The sequence below is a fragment of the Muntiacus reevesi genome, chromosome 1, assembly GCF_963930625.1.
Source record: "Muntiacus reevesi chromosome 1, mMunRee1.1, whole genome shotgun sequence".
Taxonomy (NCBI): Eukaryota; Metazoa; Chordata; class Mammalia; order Artiodactyla; family Cervidae; genus Muntiacus; species Muntiacus reevesi.
In genome coordinates this window covers 221,243,329-221,263,494 of record NC_089249.1, presented here as the reverse complement: position 1 = coordinate 221,263,494, position 20,166 = coordinate 221,243,329, and the positions used below count along the sequence as shown (strand labels likewise).

Genomic DNA, 20,166 nt, shown 5'->3' with positions numbered 1-20,166 from the left:
AGGCATTGATAAGGTTGTTTTGCAGCAGCTCTGGAGGCAGGTCACGTTTATGGACATTTGTCAGAGGGCACAATGGGTGCTGGTGTCCTTCCGAGGCCTGGACATGAATCCTGCCCCGTGGGCTCTGTTCCTGCCACTCTTTTCCACGGATAGAAAAGAAATACATAGATGAAGTCATGTAACCAAGCCCTTGGGACCATGACACCTTATTAACTGCACCCCAGAAAGACCCTAACCCAGGATCTTGGGAGGGACAGACTGCACTTTGACTGTCCAGGGCAACACAGCAGAAAGAGCCTAGACCCTGGGGTGGGGGTCAGCTCTCTCCTACTGGTCCCTCTTCCCCAGCCTGGGTGCCAAACCTCAACACACACCCTTCACCAGACTAGGTGGACACATGCCAGGACCCCCTCTACACACACCTGTGTACACACCAGGACCCCCGACACACACACACCTGTGACACACCAGGACCCAGGACCCCTGACACACACACCTGTGTACACAGTGGGACCACTACACACACAACTGTAAACATATCAGGACCCCCCAACACACACCTGGGCGGGGACCCAGACTCCCTCCTCTCTCTCACACATAGGCACACACACACAGTCACATCCGCGCAGAATATACACATGATCCAACTCTCACACAGCCCACAAGTCTGTAAGTCTGTAGCCCGCAACAGAGACACAGCACAGAGCCCAGGTGGGGACTGCAGACCCCGACAAACGTCCTTCGGACCCCCCCCCCCCGCCCTCCCCGCCCTCCCCGCCCTCCCCGCCCCGCCACTGACCCAGGGCCACGCCCCTCCCGGGCCGCGGGAGCACGATAGCTCTCCAGGCTGGAGGCTCAGGTCTCCCGCCGCATCCCCGCCCGCCCGCCGGCCAATCACCGCCGCGCGCGCGCCTCCCGCCCGCATCCCAGCCTCCTCCCCCGGCCCGCGGGCTACAGCCGAGCGGTGATCTCACCACTCTAATTTATCGATCCGGTCTCGCGCGTCCTCGCCACTCCTTTGCTTCCATCCCCACCGGCCCCGGCTCCGGCCCCCTCCCTTTGTTTCCCGGCAGTCGGCCCTGCCCGGGGCGGGGCTGGAGAGGGCGTGGGCACCGGCCAACCCCCGACCGGGAGGCTGGGTCCTGGGATTCTGTTGGGTGGACGCTGGAAGCGGCTCCCCAGAAACGCAGCAGGAGAAGCCTGCGACCCTCTGGTCCGCGCCCCCGGCTTACAGCCGGGGAAACTGAGGCTCAGGGCGAGGCCGCGTAGCGGGAACTCGGCTCGGAGGCAGCCAGCCAGACTGGGTCCAAGTGTGCGCTGTGTGCCCCAGGGCACCCCTTCCCCTCTCTGATCTTAGGTTCCCAGTTAGAAAATCTAGCAGGGCCTGATTTTCAAGTACCTCCTCCGTCAGGGGCAGTAGGAAGGGAAGGGGCGGACCTGGGGGTCTGGGGCGCTCTCCTGCCTTGACCGAGCCTCCGTTCCTCTCCAGACCTCAGTTTCCTCCTGTTTAAAAGGGAAAAGAGGAGGCGATTTCTGTTTCTCCCACCTCCGTCCTTCTAGGAACTTGGGGGGCATGTAGGGGGCGAAGTAAGGGGTCACCGCCTGGGTGCTGGGTTTGAAACCTCGTTCCCTCCCTGGCTGCAGACCCCGAATCAGCCCCATGCCCTCGGCGGGCCTCAGTTTCTCGTCTCCCCGCCGGGCGCGGGGGCGCCGAGGGCCGGTGGTCCCAGGGGCGCAGCCCCCCGCGGCTGCGCGCTGGGCCGGACGGATGACATCACCGGGCCGGGGGCGGGGAGCGAGCGCGCGGGAGCGGGAGGGCCTCCTCCGCACCAGGCGCAGCGCCCGGTCGGGCTCGGTCCGGCGGCCGCGGCCATGACGCAGGGTCCCGGCGGGCGCGCGCCCCCCGCGCCCCCCGCACCCCCGGAACCGGAGGCGCCCACCACCTTCTGCGCGCTGCTGCCTCGCATGCCGCAGTGGAAGTTCGCGGCCCCCGCCGGTTTCCTGAGCCGCGGCCCCGCGGCGGCGCGGGCGGCGGGGGGCGCGGGGGCCGCCGACCCGGAGCCCGAGCCGGCCAGCCCGGCCGGCGTCCCGGCGCTTGCGGCCGCGGTCCTGGGCGCCTGCGAGCCGCGCTGCGCCGCGCCCTGCCCGCTGCCTGCGCTCAGCCGCTGCCGGGCCGCCGGGGTGCGGGGACCGCGGGGCGCGCGGGGGGCGACTGGCCCCCCGGATGCCCCCGCCGACGAGTGGATCCGCAAAGGCAGCTTCATCCACAAGCCAGCGCACGGTTGGCTACACCCGGACGCCAGGGTCCTGGGGCCCGGGGTCTCCTACGTCGTTAGGGTGAGTGCGCCGGCGGGACTCTGGGACGGCGTCCTCCCCCGAGCCTCGGTCTGGACACGGGGGTTCCCATCCCCCACTTCTCTCTCTTGGACACTCTGGACCCGAGAAGCCAGGTGTCTGTCCATCTCTCCTCTCCCCATCACCCTAGACCCCAACTGCCAAGCCGTGCTGTGCTGGCCACCCCCACCCAGGAGGCGCTGGGGTCCAGGTTCCCACGGCGTCACGTGGGGAGGGGCGGGGAGAGGGCGGCTGGTGGGAGGGGGGCACGCATGCGCAGGTTAGGCGTAGCCCCCCATTTCTTGGGTGAGACTGGGGACGGAAGACGCGGGTGGGGGCGGCCGGCTACCCAGATCCCCACTGAAAACTCCCTCTAGACAGGAGGGTCGGAGACCGTGGGCATCGTGGGGTGCAGAAGGGCCGAGGCCCGCTAGGTCCCTGATTCCAAGTGTGAGATCGCGGGGCCTCGGAAGGCGCTGCAGAGAAGCAGGTCTTTATTTGTCCTGGTTTTATATGAACCTCTGCCTCTGTGGGTAGTTTTGATGAACCATCAGGAAGCGGCGAGCGGCCGGTGGGATGCCACGCGGTGAAATGCTTCCTCAACGCACCAGGCTACCAGCCACTCCGCCCGCCCACAGTTCATTGTCCCATCAGAGTCCGATGTATATTCACAGCGTTTCAGTCTGGGGTGGGGACCAGGATCCTGGAGTTCTGTGTCTTTGCGTGTGGTGTTTTGTCTTCGCTTCTTTTACAGCCTCCTCCCACCCATCCCATACTAGGTTGACTAGTATTCCTCAGATTTCTGACCTTCTGAGCCTGATAATATGGTTTTATGTGGAAATGGAGTTTTGGTCGATATAATCGAGTTAAGATGACGTCACACTGGATTACCGCGGCCCTTATGCGATCTCTGGTATCCTAAGAAAAAGGAGATTCGGACACAAACGCTCAGGGAGGGGCCCCTGAGAACAAGTGGCCCCTGGGCGCTGGGGTCCAGGTTCCCACGGCGAGAAATGGTGCGTCCACAAATCAAGGGACATCCAGGGTGGCTGCGTACCACCACCAGACACTGGAAGAGGCTGGAAGTACCCTCCTCTCAGGGAGCAGGGCCCCCACCACACCTCGATCCCTGGCTTCCAGCCTCCAGAACTGTAGGACCAGGCTTACATTTCTGTTAAGTCCCCAGTTTGTGGTGCTTTGTTTTGGCCACTCGCAGTGGCCTTGACTTTCTGCACGTCCAGGTGTGGTCCAGGCAGGCCCACTGCTTCCCTGGGAGTGGGTTAGAAACGAAGAGCTTTGAACTGGGTAGCGGGCCTCAGGCTGCCTCACATTCTGGACCTGCTCTTTTCTCCTGGGGTCTTCTGACTTGGTCATGGCCCCTTCTTTTGCTGAATCTCAGCTTCGCTGGATTCAACACTGATTTTGTAGCAAGATGTTTCCCGGGCAATGCCTTGGGCTTCCCACTACGTCCCCATGGAGGCTGTGGCTGTCGGGATTAGAAGTGCTCAGAATTCAGATGCTTATGTTGTTGGGGTGCAGGCTTTTGGACTGTTCCAGTGGTCTGGACGTTGCCATCGATGCAGCATTTATTAATAATGCGTGCCAGCGCCTGCCAGGTGCTGAGGGCATGCTAGGAAATGGGGTCCATCCGATCCCTGCTCTTACGGGGCTCAGGTTTCTAGAGGGAGAGACTGATGGTAAATAAACAAGAGACAAACAACAGGGATGCAGCAGATACTGGCAGGTGCTGTGCAGAAATTACAATCAAGTGATGTCAGAGACTGCTGGCTGCTCTTAGCAGGGCTGGTGGATGGGGTGCCCCTCAGAGATGACATTTAGGCTGAGCCCTAAAGCCATGGAGGCCCTAGGCATGAAACAACTGGGGAAAGAGAATCCAAAGCAGGGGCTCAGCTGGCAGGTTTGGGGATTGGCTGGAGAGCCGTGTGGTGGGGCTGGTGCAGAGAGAGGAACATAGGAGTAAGATTTGGGGGCTCTGCGGGCAAGCTTGGCTTTGGATGGTCCTAGGCAGGGTCACAGAGCAGAGTTGGTGCTGAAAGGAGCTTTCCTGTGGAAGTGGGCTGGGGTGGGGCTGGCAGGGCAGCAGAGAGAGCCAGGGGAGCCTGGGGCACTGTTGGGGAGCAGAGATGCCCTGGAGTAGGGCAGTGTGGGGGTGGGGAGAAGGGGGCTACAGTGTCCGTGTTGGAGATGAGCCCTGGTGTGGCTGCCCCAAAAGGGGGGTGGGCGGGGAGTCTGAATCGGCCCCAGTGTCTGGCTCTGTTCCCCTGGGAGCCTCAGTCTCTGCACCCACACCCCCCAGGTGTTCTGAGAGCCAAGAGTCCCCTCCAGGTTGGTTCACAGAGAAGTGTGAGGTCAAGGCGGGAGCAGCTGTGCCCCAAATCATGCAGGGGCCAACAGGGGCCACCCGGGTCCTCAAGAGAGCATGTGCTATCCCCACTTATGTGAGGTGGGGACACCGAGGCCCAGAGAGGCAGAGTTGTCACCCCGTGAGAATCCAGCACCAGACCCAGAACAGAAGCCGCTCTCCAGCCTGAACTTGCTGCCACCTGAGTGGCAGAGTAACTACTAGACCAGCAGCCTCGGAGACACCCCTGTCCTGGACCCAGGACCTGTGGACATGTCATCTCACAGGGCAGAGGGGACTTTGCAGGAGGGATTAAGTTAAGGCCCCTGTGATAGGGACAGCCCTGTATTCCCAGGGGGCCCAGTGTCATCAAAGGGTCCCTAGAAGAGGGAGGGGGGAAGGTCAGAGGCAGAGAGACAGGAGATGCTGCTCTGCTGGCTGTGAGGATGGAGGGAGGGGCTGTGAAAAGTTGGAAAAGCGGGGAGCCTCTGGAGGGACCAGCCTTGCCCACACTGGGATTTAGCCCTGTGAGATCCAAGCTGGACTCCAGACCTTCAGGACTATCAGGGGATACATTTATGTTAAATTTGTGTTAATTTGTTATAGCAGCAAAAGGAAGCTAAAACAGCAGCTGACTCACCTAGCTGATATCATAGAACCCTCACGAAACCCTGTAATGGTCCCTGTTTCAAAACAAGAAAATGGAGGCTCAGTGAGCAGTGATGCCGTCAGAGCATCTGGTCTTCTAAGACATGAGCATGGAGTCTAGCCCCTGGTTGAATTCTCCCCCATCCTGAGGTTTCCTAGTCAGTTTCTAGGTGAGGACCCGGAGGTGCAGCCATGTCGAGGAACCTGGCAAGGGTCGTGGCCGCCGTGACACCGTCAGCCGCCTCACCACAGGCACCACTCAGAGCGACTTAGAACCAGGAGGACATAGACCCTCTCGTGGGAGCAGAGGCCCCGGTGGTTGGGGGCCTGGGGCTGGTTAATTTCCCAGCTTGGTAACCTCATCATGGACTCTAGTTCTTCTCATTCCCAACCTCATTTGGGAACTGGGTCTTCACAGGTGTCGTTAGGTAGGATGAGGTCACCCTGGATCCAGAGACTGGTGGCCATAAGAGAAAGCCCCGTGGAGATGCGTGGAAGAGGGAGAGGCAGACACCAGCCATACAGCCCTGGGGCAGGGCAGGCAGGAGGGCAGCTCCACCAGAGGCTGGAGGAGGCAGGGAGGACCCACCCCTGTCTCACCTGGGCAAGAGGTGTCTGGCCTTGGTGTGCCTTTTCTGTCCCAGATCAGACCCTCTGCCCCCTCACCCTACAGAAAAGAGGCCCCTCCTGACTGCTGGGTCCTTCTGTGAGTAGGACACCTCTCCTGGAAAGCCCCAGACTATGTCCTGTGCTCTTCCCTAAACTGCCTGTGCGACTGGCCCTGACCAGTGCTGCCCGAGAGTCTCCACAGCATGGAATGTTCTGGCTCCATGCTGTCCCATTGGTGGCCACATGTGGCCACGCACACTTGAATGGGCAGGTGTGGCTGAAGAACTCACCTTTAATATTGCTCCATTTTAAGCTGAGGTCACGTGGTTGCTTGGCATGTGGCACTCTTACACGTTCATGAAAATTCCAACAACAAGCCCTTTTTGCTCTTTGGGGTGCTGTCATCATGCCCTCTCCAGAGTTCTTTTCAAAGAAAGTTTTCAGTGGGGCCCAGAGAGACAGAGGGCTGCCTCAGGGCCCCAGGCCTGGCTGCCTCTGGGCCACCCAGTGTTTCCCGAAGACAGGTTTTTGTAAGTGGGTGTGTACCAAGAATTGTGGGAGGTTAACTTAAATCTCAGGTGTTTTTAGCTGCAAATACAGCTGATTCCTTGCAGGCAAGGAGTAGGATGGCTCCAGGGTGGATTAATTCAATGACTTGACCATATCCCTGCAGACCCAGGTCTTTTCACACTGCCATCTTCAGCTTGCTGGATTAGCTGTCCTCATGGTCACAAAAGAGCAGCCACAGCACCAGGTATCATATACAGATCCAACCATATCCACTGGAAGAAGAGAAAGCCATCCCTTCCATTCTCTCCACACCTCACCCGCTGGAGATGTCAAACTCCATTCATGGCAAGGGAGACGGGCTACCAAATTGACTTGAACCAGTGCTGAGCAGAGTCCGGTGCCCAGACATCTGAGAAATTGTTATAAATGCACATTCTCAGGTAGAGTCAGAAACTCTGGGGTGGGCCTAATGATCAATGATTTACAAGCCTTCCAGGTGATTCCAACACCCACTCATGTTTGAGAACCACCAGCTTAAGCTAGTTGCTTGCAATCCTGTCGGATTAGCCACAGCTCATTTATTACCAGTGTTTTGAACCCTCTCTCCTCCCCGATGGCTCAAGTGGTAAAAGAACCTGCCTGCAATGCAGGAGATGCGGGTTCGATTGCTGGATCGGGAAGATCCCCAGGAGAAGGACATGGCAGCCCACTCCAGTATCCTTGCCTGAAAAAGCCCATGGACAGAGGAGCCTGGTGGGCTACAGTCCATGAGGTTTCAAAGAGTTGAACACAACTGAATGATTAAACACACTGAAATGAGCATCAAATATAACATCTATCTGCACATTTATTTCCCCCAAAACCACCATGATGTAATAAAACAACAATAAAAAGGAGGAACACAAGGACAGCAATTCACAATAACTTAGAGTATATTTCAGTGTATAGGCTGTGGGCTTCTCTCCCCTTGACACACAGGGCACAGACCTGCCCTCACGCAACAGCTACAGACTGATCTCAGGCATTACTCTGGCAGCTCTAGTGTCCACAATAGTGGACAACCCCAGTAGAGCCTGAATATCAGAAACTGAAGCCTTCTGTCAGCATATGAGATAGTTTCATTAAATTCAGTGTGTATCAAAACCATACCAAGGGAATTTCCTGGTGGTCCAGTTGTTAGGACTCTGCACAGAGCCCAAGTTCAGTCTCTGGTCAGGGAACTAAGATCCCACAAGCCATGCAGTGAAGCCAAAAAATAAAAACAAAAGCACCATATCAAAAAGTTAAGCATAAAATTAGTATATGATCTGGAAATTCTATTGGGTGGTAAATACCCCCCAAAGCAGGAGGCCTAAACATATATGGCTGGATATATGAGTAAGGCTGAGTGTGTGTGTGTGTGTGTGTGTGTGTGTACATCTAGGATAGAAAATAAGTATTTTCTTCTTATGAGACTTGAGCAAGAACTCAGACAGATATTTGCATACCCATAGTCATAGCAACATGGTTCACAACAACCAAAAGATGGAAACAACCCAAGTGTTCATTGATGGATGAATAGACAAACGTGGTTCATCCACACAGTAGAAAATTACTCAGCCTTAAAAAGGAAGGAGGTTCTGACATCTGCTACAACCTGGATGAACGGTGAGGACGTGATGCTCAGTGAGAGACGCCAGACACAAAAGGACACACACTGTCTGGTTCCCCTGACAGAAGTTCTAGAGGCAGATCCACAGAGACAGGATGTAGATGGTGGGGCCAGGGACTGGGGAAGAGGACAGGGAGTCAGTGTTTCATGAGGTCAGAGTTTCAGTTTGGGAAGGTAAGAAAGTTCTGGAGATGATGGGGGGATGGTTGCATGACAATGTGAATGTGCTTAATGCCATCAAGCTGTGCACTCAAAAATTATTAAAATGATAAATGTAACATTACATATATTTTGCCCAAAGTAGAAAAGTAAACAAAACGCTCGAAATGCTTCGAGTTCTGGGTAAAAAGGAGTTAGGTTGGAGCAGTGACTGTAAAGGGCTTTTCACAGACTTGAGCACCCAGGAGGATGCTCTGTGGGGACCCACAATGAGTGTGAATGCTGGGTGTCCCAGTGCTCAATGCCAGGGGCTCCCCAGCTTTTGGAGCACACCCCAGCTATGTTGCAGGCTGCCCCACAGTTTGTGTCGGCCCTCAATGGGGCTCACGATGCTCGTGGGCCAGCTCAGCGTGTGCGTTTTCAGCGGGGGGCTTGGAGGCCACCCTGTCACCAATGCAGCTGCTGGGTGTCCGGGTGAGGATGGTGTCCCCAGGTTCATGTCTGCCGGGCCCCAGAATGTGACTTCATTTGGAAATGGGGGCTTTGCAGATGTAATCAGGTCAAGATGAGGTCGTCCTAGGTCAGGAGGGGCCCAGGACCTTCTGTGACAGGGGTCCTTATAAGAGGAGGGACAATTGGACAGACACATAGAGAGGGGCTGTGTGACCCCAGATGATGAGACCAGACAGACATGTCTGTGAGATCAGGCCGGCTGCTGCCAGAAGCCAGAGAAGGCAGGAGGGACCCTCCCTTGGGGCCTCACCTGGACATTAGGTACCAGATGCGCCCGACTGAGAGATGCCAGACCTCTTGTTCTGAGCCACCCAGGGTGCGGTGCTTTGCTCGGCTGCCCCCGGAGACTAACGCACTCAGTTAAGGGGACGTTTCTCCCTGGTAAAGGCCTCATTTGTTTCTGTTACAGTTAACACAAACCTGTGGGCTTCCCAAGTGGCGCGAGTGGTAAATAACCCACTTGCCAATGTAGGAGATGCAGGAGACTCGGATTTAATCTCTGGGAGGGGAAGATTCCCCTGGAGGAGGGCATGGCAACTCACTCCAATATTCTCCCCTGGGAAATTTCATGGACAGGAGCCTGGCGGGCTACAGTCCGTGGGGTCACGAAGAGTCAGACGTGATTGACCTACTGAGCATGCACACACGCACACGGGGATGTACTTTCCTGGGGACAGACTTCAAATGGAAGAATAACATCGATGTGCTCAAGTTTGCAAGGTGGTCCTGTGCACAGTCCTGGGGCTCCCTTGCTGGCATCCCTCCAGCCCCTCTCGCCAGAGTCCGGTTTTTCTGTCCTTCAACCTCCTCTAGGAGCGGGGAGACTCTGAGACTCTGCAAATGGCCTGGAGCCCAACAAACTTCCACTAACTTGCTTAGCAAAAATGGGCAATTCATCCTGAATGGGTCTTTTCATTTTGATAATTATATGTTTATTTTAATGGTTATTAGGAAGCACTGCTAGGCATCAAACCGGAGGTTTATGGTAACAATATGCAGTTTCCTTTTTACCTCATGCACATTTCCTTTTCTTTCTTCTTTCTCCTTTTGTTTCCTCATGCATATTAAAAAAAACAGACATAGTATTGTAAAACCCACTCATTTAAGCTGTACAATTCAGAGGTTCTTAGTACACTCATAGATTTGTGAAACACTCATTATAATCTAATTCCAGAACATTCCAGCACCCCAAAGGAAGCCCCATCAACAGTCACCCTCACCCCTTCCTCTAACAACCAGGAACCCACTCTCTGTGTCTGTGGATCAGCCTGTTCTGGACGTTTCTCATCAGCAGAATCACACCCTGTGTGTCCTTCTGTGTCTGCTTCCCTCACTCAGCACCATGCTCTCAGGGTCCATCCACGTGGTAGTGAGTGTCAGGGTGTCAGCGAGTGTCTCTCCTTTTCAGGGCTGAGTAATATTCCAGTCTGTTGAGAGGTGACATTTTATTTATCCCTTCACCGGTGTATAGACTTTGGTGTGGTTTCCTACAGTGGCCTTTAGAAATAAACTCAGTTCTGCTTACAAATGGAGTTTATTTAGAAGGAAGACACTGAGTAATAATCGTGTGGGGCCTATGGCACCATGAGCCATGGAGGGTCCTTTGGGCAGAGTGGCAAGCTGGGTGCTTGGACTGTGTCTGCCCTGCTTTGTTGTGTGAGCTTGCTTAGGTCCCTTCCCCTCTCTGGGCCTCAAGTTTCCCCACTTTAACTTGATTTCTCTTCTTACATCCTTGGGTGGGCTGTGGGTGCTCTCCATTTCTACATTTGCAGAGGGGAAGGTTGGTCCCTCTCCAGACCTTCTCTGTCGGCCTCCTGGGGCGACTGTAACAAATGACCACAAACTGGGCAATGAAAACCACAGGAATGTTTTCTCTCCTGGTTCTGGAGGTCCAAAGTCAAGGTGCTGGTGAGCTGGTTCCTTCTGGGGCTCTGAGCAGAACCTTTCTCCAAGTTTCTGGGGGCTGCAGGCCCCAGCCCAGCCCTATCCCCCCGCATCTGTGTCTCAGGACCCGCCCCCCCGGCCCCCGCCACCATTCTCCTGTAAGGACGTCGGTCACTGGGTTAAGGACCCGTCCTGAATCCAGGACTGTCTCATCTTGACGTCCCTGGCTGTATCTGCAGAGACCCTGTTCCACTAAGGCTTTGCTCACAGGTTCTGGGGGTGGGGACGTGGGCAAGCCCTCCTGTGGGTTATTGTCCGTATTCCACAGCTGGTCTCCCGCGAGTGTAGGATTCTGGATCAGAGGTCATGCTACCTGGCAGCCTCAAGGCTGAATTTGACCTCAGCCTTCTTTTTCTCTCTTCTATTTAAAAATAAGAATTTCTTTAAAAAGAGATAAAGAAGAAAATTTTAAAAAGTTCTTTAAAACTTAAAACTATTTATGGCTGTGCCGGGTCTTTGTTGCTGCACATGGGCTTTCTCTAGTTGCAGTGAGAGGAGGCTACTTTCTAGTTGCGGTCCGCAGGCTTCTCACTGCAGTGGCTTCTCTCGTTGCAGAGCATGGGCTCTAGAGTGCGGGCTCAGTAGTTGTGGCGCTCTGGCTTAGTCACTGCCTGTCATGTGGGGTCTTCCCGGACCAGGGATGGAACCTGCATCTTCTGCACTGGCAGGCATATTCTTACTCACTGGACCACCAGGGAAGTACTAAGAATAAAAATTTCTTGTCATCATTTACAAATTGGGGCATTTCAGGCAAAAGCCCTGGATTCCAGGGAGGCCTGGCCCCAAGTGTGTAGTTTGCTACAGTCTCACCACTTCCTCTCAGCACCATAATTCAAAAGCATCAGTTGTGTCTTTGGACAGCAAGGAGATCAAACCAGTCCATCCTAAAGGAAATCAACCCTCAATATTCATTGGAAGGGCTGATGCTGAAGCTCCAATACCTTGGCCTCGTGATGCAAACAGCCAGCTCATTGGAAAAGACCCTGATGCTGGGAAAGATTGAAGGCAGGAGGAAAAGGGGATGACAGAGGATGAGATGGTTGGATGGCATCACCAACTGGATGGACATGAGTTTGAGCAAACTCTGGGAGATGGTAAAGGATAGGGAAGCCTGGCGTGCTGCAGTCCATGGGGCTGCAAAGAGTCAGACACAACTTACTGACTGAACAACAACACTGCTTGCATGGTTGGTGACACTCTGTGCGACACTCTGGGTGACACTCTGGGTGACACTGCAGGTGATCCTGGAGTCCAGAATGTGGGTTCAGATTCTGCCCTTGCAGCCTACAAGTAGTGACTCTGAGCAAGTTGCCTTGTGTCCTTGGGGCTCTGTCTCCTGGGGGTGGTTTGTCACTGTATCATGGGGGTTCAGGTGAAGTGAGCTCGGATCAGGCCTGCATGTGACAAGTGACTTACCAGTGTCATCACTGCCTGGCGCTCCCTTAGCCTCCTCCTCACCTTCCGTGCCCTTGTGGTCTGCTCTCCATCCTCTGGGATGGGACCCCTAGCCCATCTCCTCTCCTGCACAAGTGAGTTGTGTCCCCACTTCATCCAGGGAGGGGCTGGGGCATGAGGATTTCAGTCACATTTCAGCTGCAGAGCCAGGGTGGGCTGCACACTAGTTGGGGGATGGTGGTTAGATCCCTCACCCTGGGGCCCTGCTGGACTGACACCCCCTCAGATGCGTGCCCTGTTGGAGGGTCTTCTCATTCATGTGGTGACAGGCTCCATGTCAGCTGGGGAGATGGGGTAGGCCACCTTGTCTCGTCATCAGGCAGGCCAGCCTGGCAGGGTTGCGGGACCCCAGAAGCAGTGAGGGAGCAAGCGACAGGTGCCTTTCCAGCCTCTGCTTCCATCTAGGCCAGCCCAGGACCTGAATGGGGGAGGGGAGGAGCTGGTGGCTGTTTTTACACTTGTGCGCTCTTTCCTGGCCCCCTTGTCCACACAAAAGGCACTCTCTGAGCTCTAATTGCCACATTGCTCCTGTCACTTGATGCCATATTGTAGAGATATTTGCATATAAATATGTTAAAATTTTGTTTCCTTTTACAACTTCAAGCTCTTCCATTCCCAGCACCATGGTTTGTTTAGTTGAGCAAAAATGCAGGCTGCCCGGTTAAATGTAAGGTTCTCATAAGCATGGATAATGGCCTAAGCACATCTCATGCATTATTTGGGACATATTACACTAAGAAAATATTCGTTGTTTGTTGGAAATGCCAATCTTGGCCTCCTGGGTTGGACCTTGCAACCCTAAATGTGTCAAGTTTTGGGGTGTCTGAAACTCCTTACTCACTCCTTCAGTGTTGTAGCTCCCACAGGAAGGAAGGGGCAGGCTGGGGCTGGTGGGACTTCAGAACAGCATCAGGTGTCAGGACCAGACAGGTGGCTGGCACCCTGGGACCAGCCCAGGAGGGGCAAAGCGAGTCGGTGGGCACTCTGGCCACCCTGCACTGGGCTGCAGAGTCAAGAGTAACTGGGGCCAATACCAGCCCACTGGAGCCCTGGGGAAATGGGTGGAATGTGTGCCCCCACACAACTGCTTGTACCCACATCTGGAGCCCAGGGGCTGGTGCTTCTGTGAGATAAAGTCCTAGAAATGGAGTTTCAAGGTCAAAATGTGTGTGTGTGAATCTTTTTTTTTTTTTAAAGTTGAGGTACAATCACGTAATTAAATTAACCATGAGTCATTTTAGAGCACAGTTCAGTGCTATTTAGTACCTTCACAAGGTTGTACAATCACCACCTCTATCTGTTCTGGAACATTCCATCACCCCAAAGAAAGTCCGTCCCCATTATCAGTGATCCTACCCCTTCCCTCCCCAACCCCTGACAACCAGGAACCCACTCTTTGTCCCTGTGGGCCTGCCCGTCCTGGACATTTCCCATCCACGTGCTCACACGATAGTTGCTGCATGTGGCTAGCCCAGGTCCCTCCTGCAGCGCAGACACCATGTTGGGGGCGCTAGTGGCCCTCATCTCTGGTACCCCTGCCTCAGCTCCCCCTGAGCAACATCTCTTGCAGATTCTGAGTTCTCTTCCATGGAAAGAGTGGTTCAGGCAGGAGTCAGCATTCCCCCCTGCAAAGGGCCAGATAACTTCCACCCACCCTCTGCTCACAGGCCCTGCCCTGGGCCCTGGGATGCAGAAGTAAGCAGGGTTACCCCCACATGGTCCTCCTGGGTTGGCATTCTAGTGGAGCAGAAAGAGAATGAGCAGGAGAGACTGAGTTGAAGGAATCTACCAGCTTTCAGGAAACAACTCACAGTCAAGAAGGTGGCTCTGAGGAGGCAACCAGGAGCCTGGAGCTGGGGAAGGAGTCAGACTGCAAATAGATAGACAGATGCTATGGGGGTGGCAGGTGCAAAGGACCTGCGGTGGCCAGGTTGGACGTGGTCCTAAGGATGGGGGCGGGGGCTATAGCCGGGTGGCCGGAGGGGAGGGCTGTGGGCTCACTGGAGGGGGTCTTGGGTCCACAGTGGGCCCCCAGCCCCAGGTGGCAGGAGTGGAGGCCATCGGGGGGGCTCGATGAAGGGGGCTTGGGTCCATGGTGGCCCCCAGCTGGGTTCTGCGGGACTGGTGCTGACCTGTGCTCTCTCCCCTCAGTACATGGGCTGCATTGAGGTGCTCCGTTCCATGCGCTCCCTGGACTTCAGCACACGCACCCAGGTCACCAGGTGAGGCTGGTTGGGGCAGGGTCAGGTGCCACTCATAGCTGGGAGTGGAGGCGGTGGTGCTGTGTACTATATGCTCGGTCGTTCAGTCATGTCTGACTCTTTGAGACCCTATGCCAGGCTCCTCTGTCCACCTGATCCTCCAGGCAAGGATACTGGAATGGGTTGCCATGCCCTCCTCCAGGGGGTCTTCCCGACCCAAGGATTGAACTCAGGTCTCTTGCGTCTCCTGCATTGGTAGTGCCACTAGTGTCATTGCTTTACCACTGGTGCCACCTTGGAAGCCCTGTACAACCATGACCATGGTCTAATTCCAGAACATTCCATCACCCCAAAAGGAAACCCTGCTCCTATGAGCAGCCATCCCCAAACCCCTCCCCCAACCCCTGACAACCAGGAACCCACCCTCTCTGTGTGTGGACTTGCCTGTTCTGGATCTTTCCCATTGATGGTATCACACATTGTGTGTCCTTCTGTGTCTGCTTCTCTTACTGAGCATCTTGTTCTCAGGATCCATCCATGTGGTAGGGAGTGTTGGGGCTTCTCTCCTTTCCAGGGCTGCATGATGCTTCCATGTGTAGGAGGGACCATGGATTGTTTATCCATCTTCAACTGATGGGCGTTTGGATGGTTTCTACCTTTTGGGCTGTTGTGAGTTGTGCTCTGTGGCCATGTATGCAGGTTTTGTGTGCACCTGTGTTTTTAGTTCTCCTGAGGGTGCACCTGGGGATGGGATTGCCTTACCCATTTTGAGGAGCTACTGCTCTATTTGACCTTCCCACCTGTCAGGCTGAGGGCTTGCTTTCCCCTCACAGCACCGATGTTGTTAAGAACTTGTTGTGTGTCTGCCCGACCTTCAGGATTCTGTAAAATTCCAGTCCCTCCCCAGGGATGAGCCATTTCACAAAGTCTCTCCCATTCGGTTTGGGAGGTCAGTTTCAGCCCCTGTCTTGGGGGGCCCAGAGCAGAGGGCATCCTTTCATGCCTCAGGTGGGAATCTTGGTCAGCCTGTGGTCACACAGAACTTGGGGTCCAGGCTCAAGGTTTGTGCCAGCATCCCAAAATCTGATCCCAGTGCCTTCAAGTGGGCTGTGACTCAGGGGTCCGCTGGTCTCTGAGAAAGAAAGGGCAGGAGGGGGAGAGCTGAGGGCAAGGGCACCTGCCAGGCACATGGGGTGGGCGTCTGGGAGCCTGGGAGTCCCCTTCTAGGCCACCAGTTGCGCCAGCATCCCTCTGTCCTCTGAGCCCCTCCCCACTCAGGATGCACCGCACCCCTTCCTCAGCCCATTGCCTTCTCTGAGTTTACCCTTCTATGAGCTCCTGCCCCCTCTTCTCCAAGCTCTCTAAGCCCCCTCCCCCTCCGCCTACACAGGGAAGCCATCAACCGGCTCCATGAGGCGGTGCCTGGCGTCCGGGGCTCCTGGAAGAAGAAGGTGGGTGAGGGGCCTGTAGTCCCCGGGTGGAAGCAGGGGGGAGACGCCTGGCCATCCCAGGACCTGCCCCAGCTGGAGTTCCACTATGGTCCCACCTTCTTGAAACCCATGCTGCCCCCTTCAACCCCCGTGCCGTCTGCCCCCTCCCCCCCCTCAGGCCCCCAACAAGGCCCTGGCCTCAATCTTGGGCAAGAGCAACATGCGCTTCGCGGGCATGAGCATTGCGGTCAGCATCTCCATAGACGGCCTCAACCTCTCGGTGCCCGCCACGCGCCAGGTGAGCGCCGCCCGCCCCGCCCTCGGTCTCCTCCAGCCCCGCCCTCAGCCTCCTCCAGCCCCGCCCTCGGCCTCCTCCAGCCCCGCCCTCGGCCTTCTCCAGCCCCGCCCTCGACCTCCTCCAGCCCCGCCCTCAGCCTCCTCCAGCCCCGCCCTCAGGCCCAGCCAGCCCCAAGTGGGGCCTGGCTGAGGGTCTGTGGATTCACCCAGGTGAAGCCCGGAGGGAAGGTGGGCGCGGCCCACTCGACTTGCAAGTGCGGGTAAACTGCTCACCTGGACACGTGCTGAGGCCCCGCCCTGGGCCACGGGCCGCTGCCCTCACGTCGCCCCACAGTTGTCACACCGGGGCGACGAGTGGGCGGGGCCAGGGGCGCTGCTCCTCACTCCACAGCTCCGAGGACGGCCTCCCAAAGAAGGTCTCGTCCCCATTGTCTGCATTGCTGAGGAGGCGAGACCGAGGCTTGGAATCTTCTGGTGGAAACAAACAACCAAAATAAAATTGCAGAAAGGAGGGAATAACTATGAATTCTGAGGAGGATTGTGAGGCCAGGCATAGGTTGTGAGCACTGTGACCTAGCAGGGGCATCACGGAGGGCCTCTTGGAGGTGGTGATGCTGGCGCTGAGTGGGGAGGTGAGAGGACATTGAGCAGAGGTCACCTGATGAGATAGAGCTGGAGAGGTTAGCAAGGATCTTGGTGAGGAACTGGGATTTTTCCAGACAGCACTGCTATCCTCATCAGAAGTTTGGGGCTGTGGTTTGTGGTCTGGTGTGAGCGTGGGAAGCATGGAGGAGGTGAGCTGAAGCCAGGGCCCCAGGGAGGGGGCTCAGACTGCCCCTGGGGAGGAAGCTGTGGGGCGGGGAGCTGCCAGCACGTTCACCTCCCTGTCCACCTCTGCAGGGACTCTATCTGGAACACACTGGGCTAACTCTGAGCAGGACGCCAGTGGGGCCTCCCTCGGCAGGGGTTGGTTAGGGGGAGCCCTGAGTATCCCCGAGGGGTGACAGGCTGAGTGAACCATGGGGGACCCTGAGAGAGCCCTGCTTGGGTGTCTCTGGTGCTTACTGGGTCTTGGAGGGATATGACCTCTTAGGGCAGCAGTGGGTGGTGGTGAATAGATGCTATTGAGCATGCAAGTGAGCACATCGACACAAACAAACATACAATTAAGCATATAGGCACACTCATGCAAATGAGCACACCGATTAGCAGATGTTGCAAATGAAGTTGCAGATAAGCAAATGGATGTAAGTGAGCCCACAGGTGAGGCTGCCTGGGTTGACAGTGCAGAGTCAGGAGCCTCCAGTGGGTCCTGCTTTTGTCTCCTCAGTACCTTCACTGTGACTTGGGGCACGTGTCTGAATGTGAGAGTGGTGAGTGTCTGGGTGTGCATGTGCTGTGCCTGGGTGTCTGTGTGGGAGGGTGTGAGGGCCAATGTGTGATGCATCAAGGTGTGAAGGTGGGCTGGAGTGTGTGTGAGTGTGTGAGTGGTGGTGTCTCTGAACAGCTGGAGTGGGAAATTTGTGAGTGTGTGAGTGGTGGTGTCTCTGAACAGCTGGAGTGGGGAATTTGTGTGTGTGTGTGTCTGTAAACGAAGGGGTGTGTGTGTGTGTGTGCGCGCGTGCAGGATGTGGTTTGTGTGAGGCTTTTAGCCCATGTACCTTTGTGTGTATCTGTATTGGATGTCTGTGCCCATGTGTGCACATGTCCACCAGTTGGGGCAGGTTTGTCTTCCTGTGTATTTGGGTGTGTGACTGTAGGTCTCTGCATCCTGCCCTGGCTTCAGGGCTCCCCATCCAGCGGGGCTTTTGGTCATCCTGGCATTCCGTCGAGGGGACATCTCCACTTCCACGCCCTTGTCCTTCTGGTCCCCACTGTGGCCTTGGTCTAGTGACTGGCCCAAGCCCCTCTCTCCTCCCCCAACTGAAATGGCAGCCCCATGATTGGCGGTCTCTCTCTGGCCAGATCATCGCCAATCACCACATGCAGTCCATCTCCTTTGCGTCCGGTGGTGACACGGTAAGACCCCAGATGGCTGGGGGTGGACTTCCAGCCCCTCTGTCCCCAAAAGCCCTGAGATGCCCTGCCTGTGCCCATCAGCCCCACCCCCACGTTGCTGGGACTCCTGTGTCCGCTGCCCTCTCTCCCCAGGATATGGCGGATTATGTGGCCTACGTGGCCAAGGACCCCATCAACCAGAGAGGTGAGGCCAGTGGGGGCGGGTGGGGCCGTGGGCTGGATCCGCAGCCAGTCGAGACCCCGCTGATGCTGCCTGACGACCCCCAGCCTGTCACATCCTGGAGTGCTGCGAGGGCCTTGCCCAGAGCGTCATCAGCACCGTGGGCCAAGCCTTTGAGCTGCGCTTCAAACAGTACCTGCACAGCCCCCCCAGGGTCGTCGTCCCCCCGGAAAGGTACTGGCCTGACCCTCTATCCCCATTCCTCAGTACCCTGCTGGCCCTGCCCCTCCCCTTCCCTGGGGTTGGATCCTTGCCCCCTCCCTGCTCTGTGCCCCCCACCTCCATGGCCCACTGCTCAACCATGAGGATCCTAGGATAACAACATCTCCAGTCCTAGCAGAGGCGAGGACTCAGGGAGTCGATCAGTAGGCAGTGACCATCATGCTGTCATCCTTAGTCTGCATGGGGGCGGCTGGCACTTCTGCAAAGGGCCAGACTGCCTGCCTGCCTCTGCCGTGGTAGCGGGAAGGCAGCCAAGAAGGACGTGTGAGCAGTCGGTGGGCCGCCTGCCAGCCAATCTTTATTTATGGACACAAACATCTGAATTCCATCTGACTTTCACGTGTCAGATGCAGTTCTTCTGATGTTCTCTTAACCATCTGACAGTTCTGTGGCTTAACAGAGTAGAAGCCATCCTGAGCTCCTGGCTGGCAAATTCAGGCAGTGGCTTGTGATAGGCTATTTAAATATCTGAACAGATGGGAACTGGTTAGAGTAGCGAGTGAATGAATGGACATGTTAACAGAGTCCCATATGCACAGATGGGAACCAACAGTGTACAGCTGAGCTTGCCCCTTGGCTTTTACACGGGATCATGCGCCCCTAGTACATGAATGAGTGCTGGTTTTTACCTGGAGCCACCTCAACCCCCTCCCCTCCCTTGGCTGCAGAGCTCTCCTCTGGGAGCCCCCCTGAGACCTGCTGTCCGCCCCTGACTGAGGGGCAGGCTGTGGTTTCCCCCATTTTGCTCTTAGGAGCCAACTTGCCTGGATAAGCATCTTAGCACACATCTCGAAGGCGCCATTCATGGCCAGAGAGTGAGGGCATTTTAAACGCTGATGGTGTTGCCACCAAGGTTTCTGGGTTCAGGGTGCAAGCCTGGTGTCATGCCCTGGCCGTGCGGTGGGGCTGAGGTGGCTGGGATGGGTGGAGGCCCCTCTCAGTTTAGCCAAACTGTTGAGACGTGTGTAGAGCCCCTGTCGGTGGACAGAAAGGAATGCCCACTTCCTCCATCAGCAATGGCTCCTGGCACTACTGCCCACCCAGCGGATACAGGAGGGGTCAGGGTCCCTGGGCCAGGCTTGTCCGCCGTGGTGCACAACTCGGTCTGGGGACCTCGGCGCCATCTGTCCCCCCACAACTTGTGCTGGGGCCCGTGCTCCCGCTGGCTATGTGTCTGCAGGCTGACCGGGATGGAGGACTCGGCCTGGGGGGACGAAGAGGAGGCGGAGCACAACTACTACAACAGCCTCCCGGGGAAGGAGCCGCCCCCGGGCGGGCTGGTGGACTCCAGGCTCGCCCTCACACAACCCTGTGCCCTGGGGGTCCTCGGCACCCTTGGCCAGGTCAGCCTCAGCACACCTCTGGGGAGGGGGGCCCAAGGGCTGAGTCTTGGGGCTCAACCCCTAGCTCTTCCTTCTGCTCCCCGCCTCCGTGATCCTAGAGGAGGGTCTCTCCTTCCCCCTGCTCTTTCCTCCCTAAACTGTCCAGGCTGCTGAGCCCTCTCTGGAAATAGCAGACAGGGTTCCCATCTCAGATACTGATACGATGACCACAGCTGTGACTGAATCAGGGCTTCTGAGGAAGGTGACCAG

The 20,166-nt window shown here is 56.4% G+C and overlaps 1 protein-coding gene across 1 annotated transcript in view; it reads left to right on the top strand.

Annotated features, from left to right (window-relative positions):
- Positions 1–1,847: 1,847 nt before the first annotated feature.
- Positions 1,848–20,166, top strand: part of SHC2 (SHC adaptor protein 2) — a 28,315-nt gene continuing 9,996 nt past the window's right edge. Inside the window, exons 1-8 of the mRNA XM_065935135.1 lie at positions 1,848–2,337; positions 14,337–14,407; positions 15,777–15,837; positions 15,995–16,114; positions 18,079–18,132; positions 18,265–18,316; positions 18,400–18,526; positions 19,755–19,917. Coding sequence (XP_065791207.1) covers positions 1,873–2,337; positions 14,337–14,407; positions 15,777–15,837; positions 15,995–16,114; positions 18,079–18,132; positions 18,265–18,316; positions 18,400–18,526; positions 19,755–19,917 — 1,113 coding nt within the window. The 5' untranslated portion in view covers positions 1,848–1,872. The remainder of the gene's footprint in view (positions 2,338–14,336; positions 14,408–15,776; positions 15,838–15,994; positions 16,115–18,078; positions 18,133–18,264; positions 18,317–18,399; positions 18,527–19,754; positions 19,918–20,166) is intronic.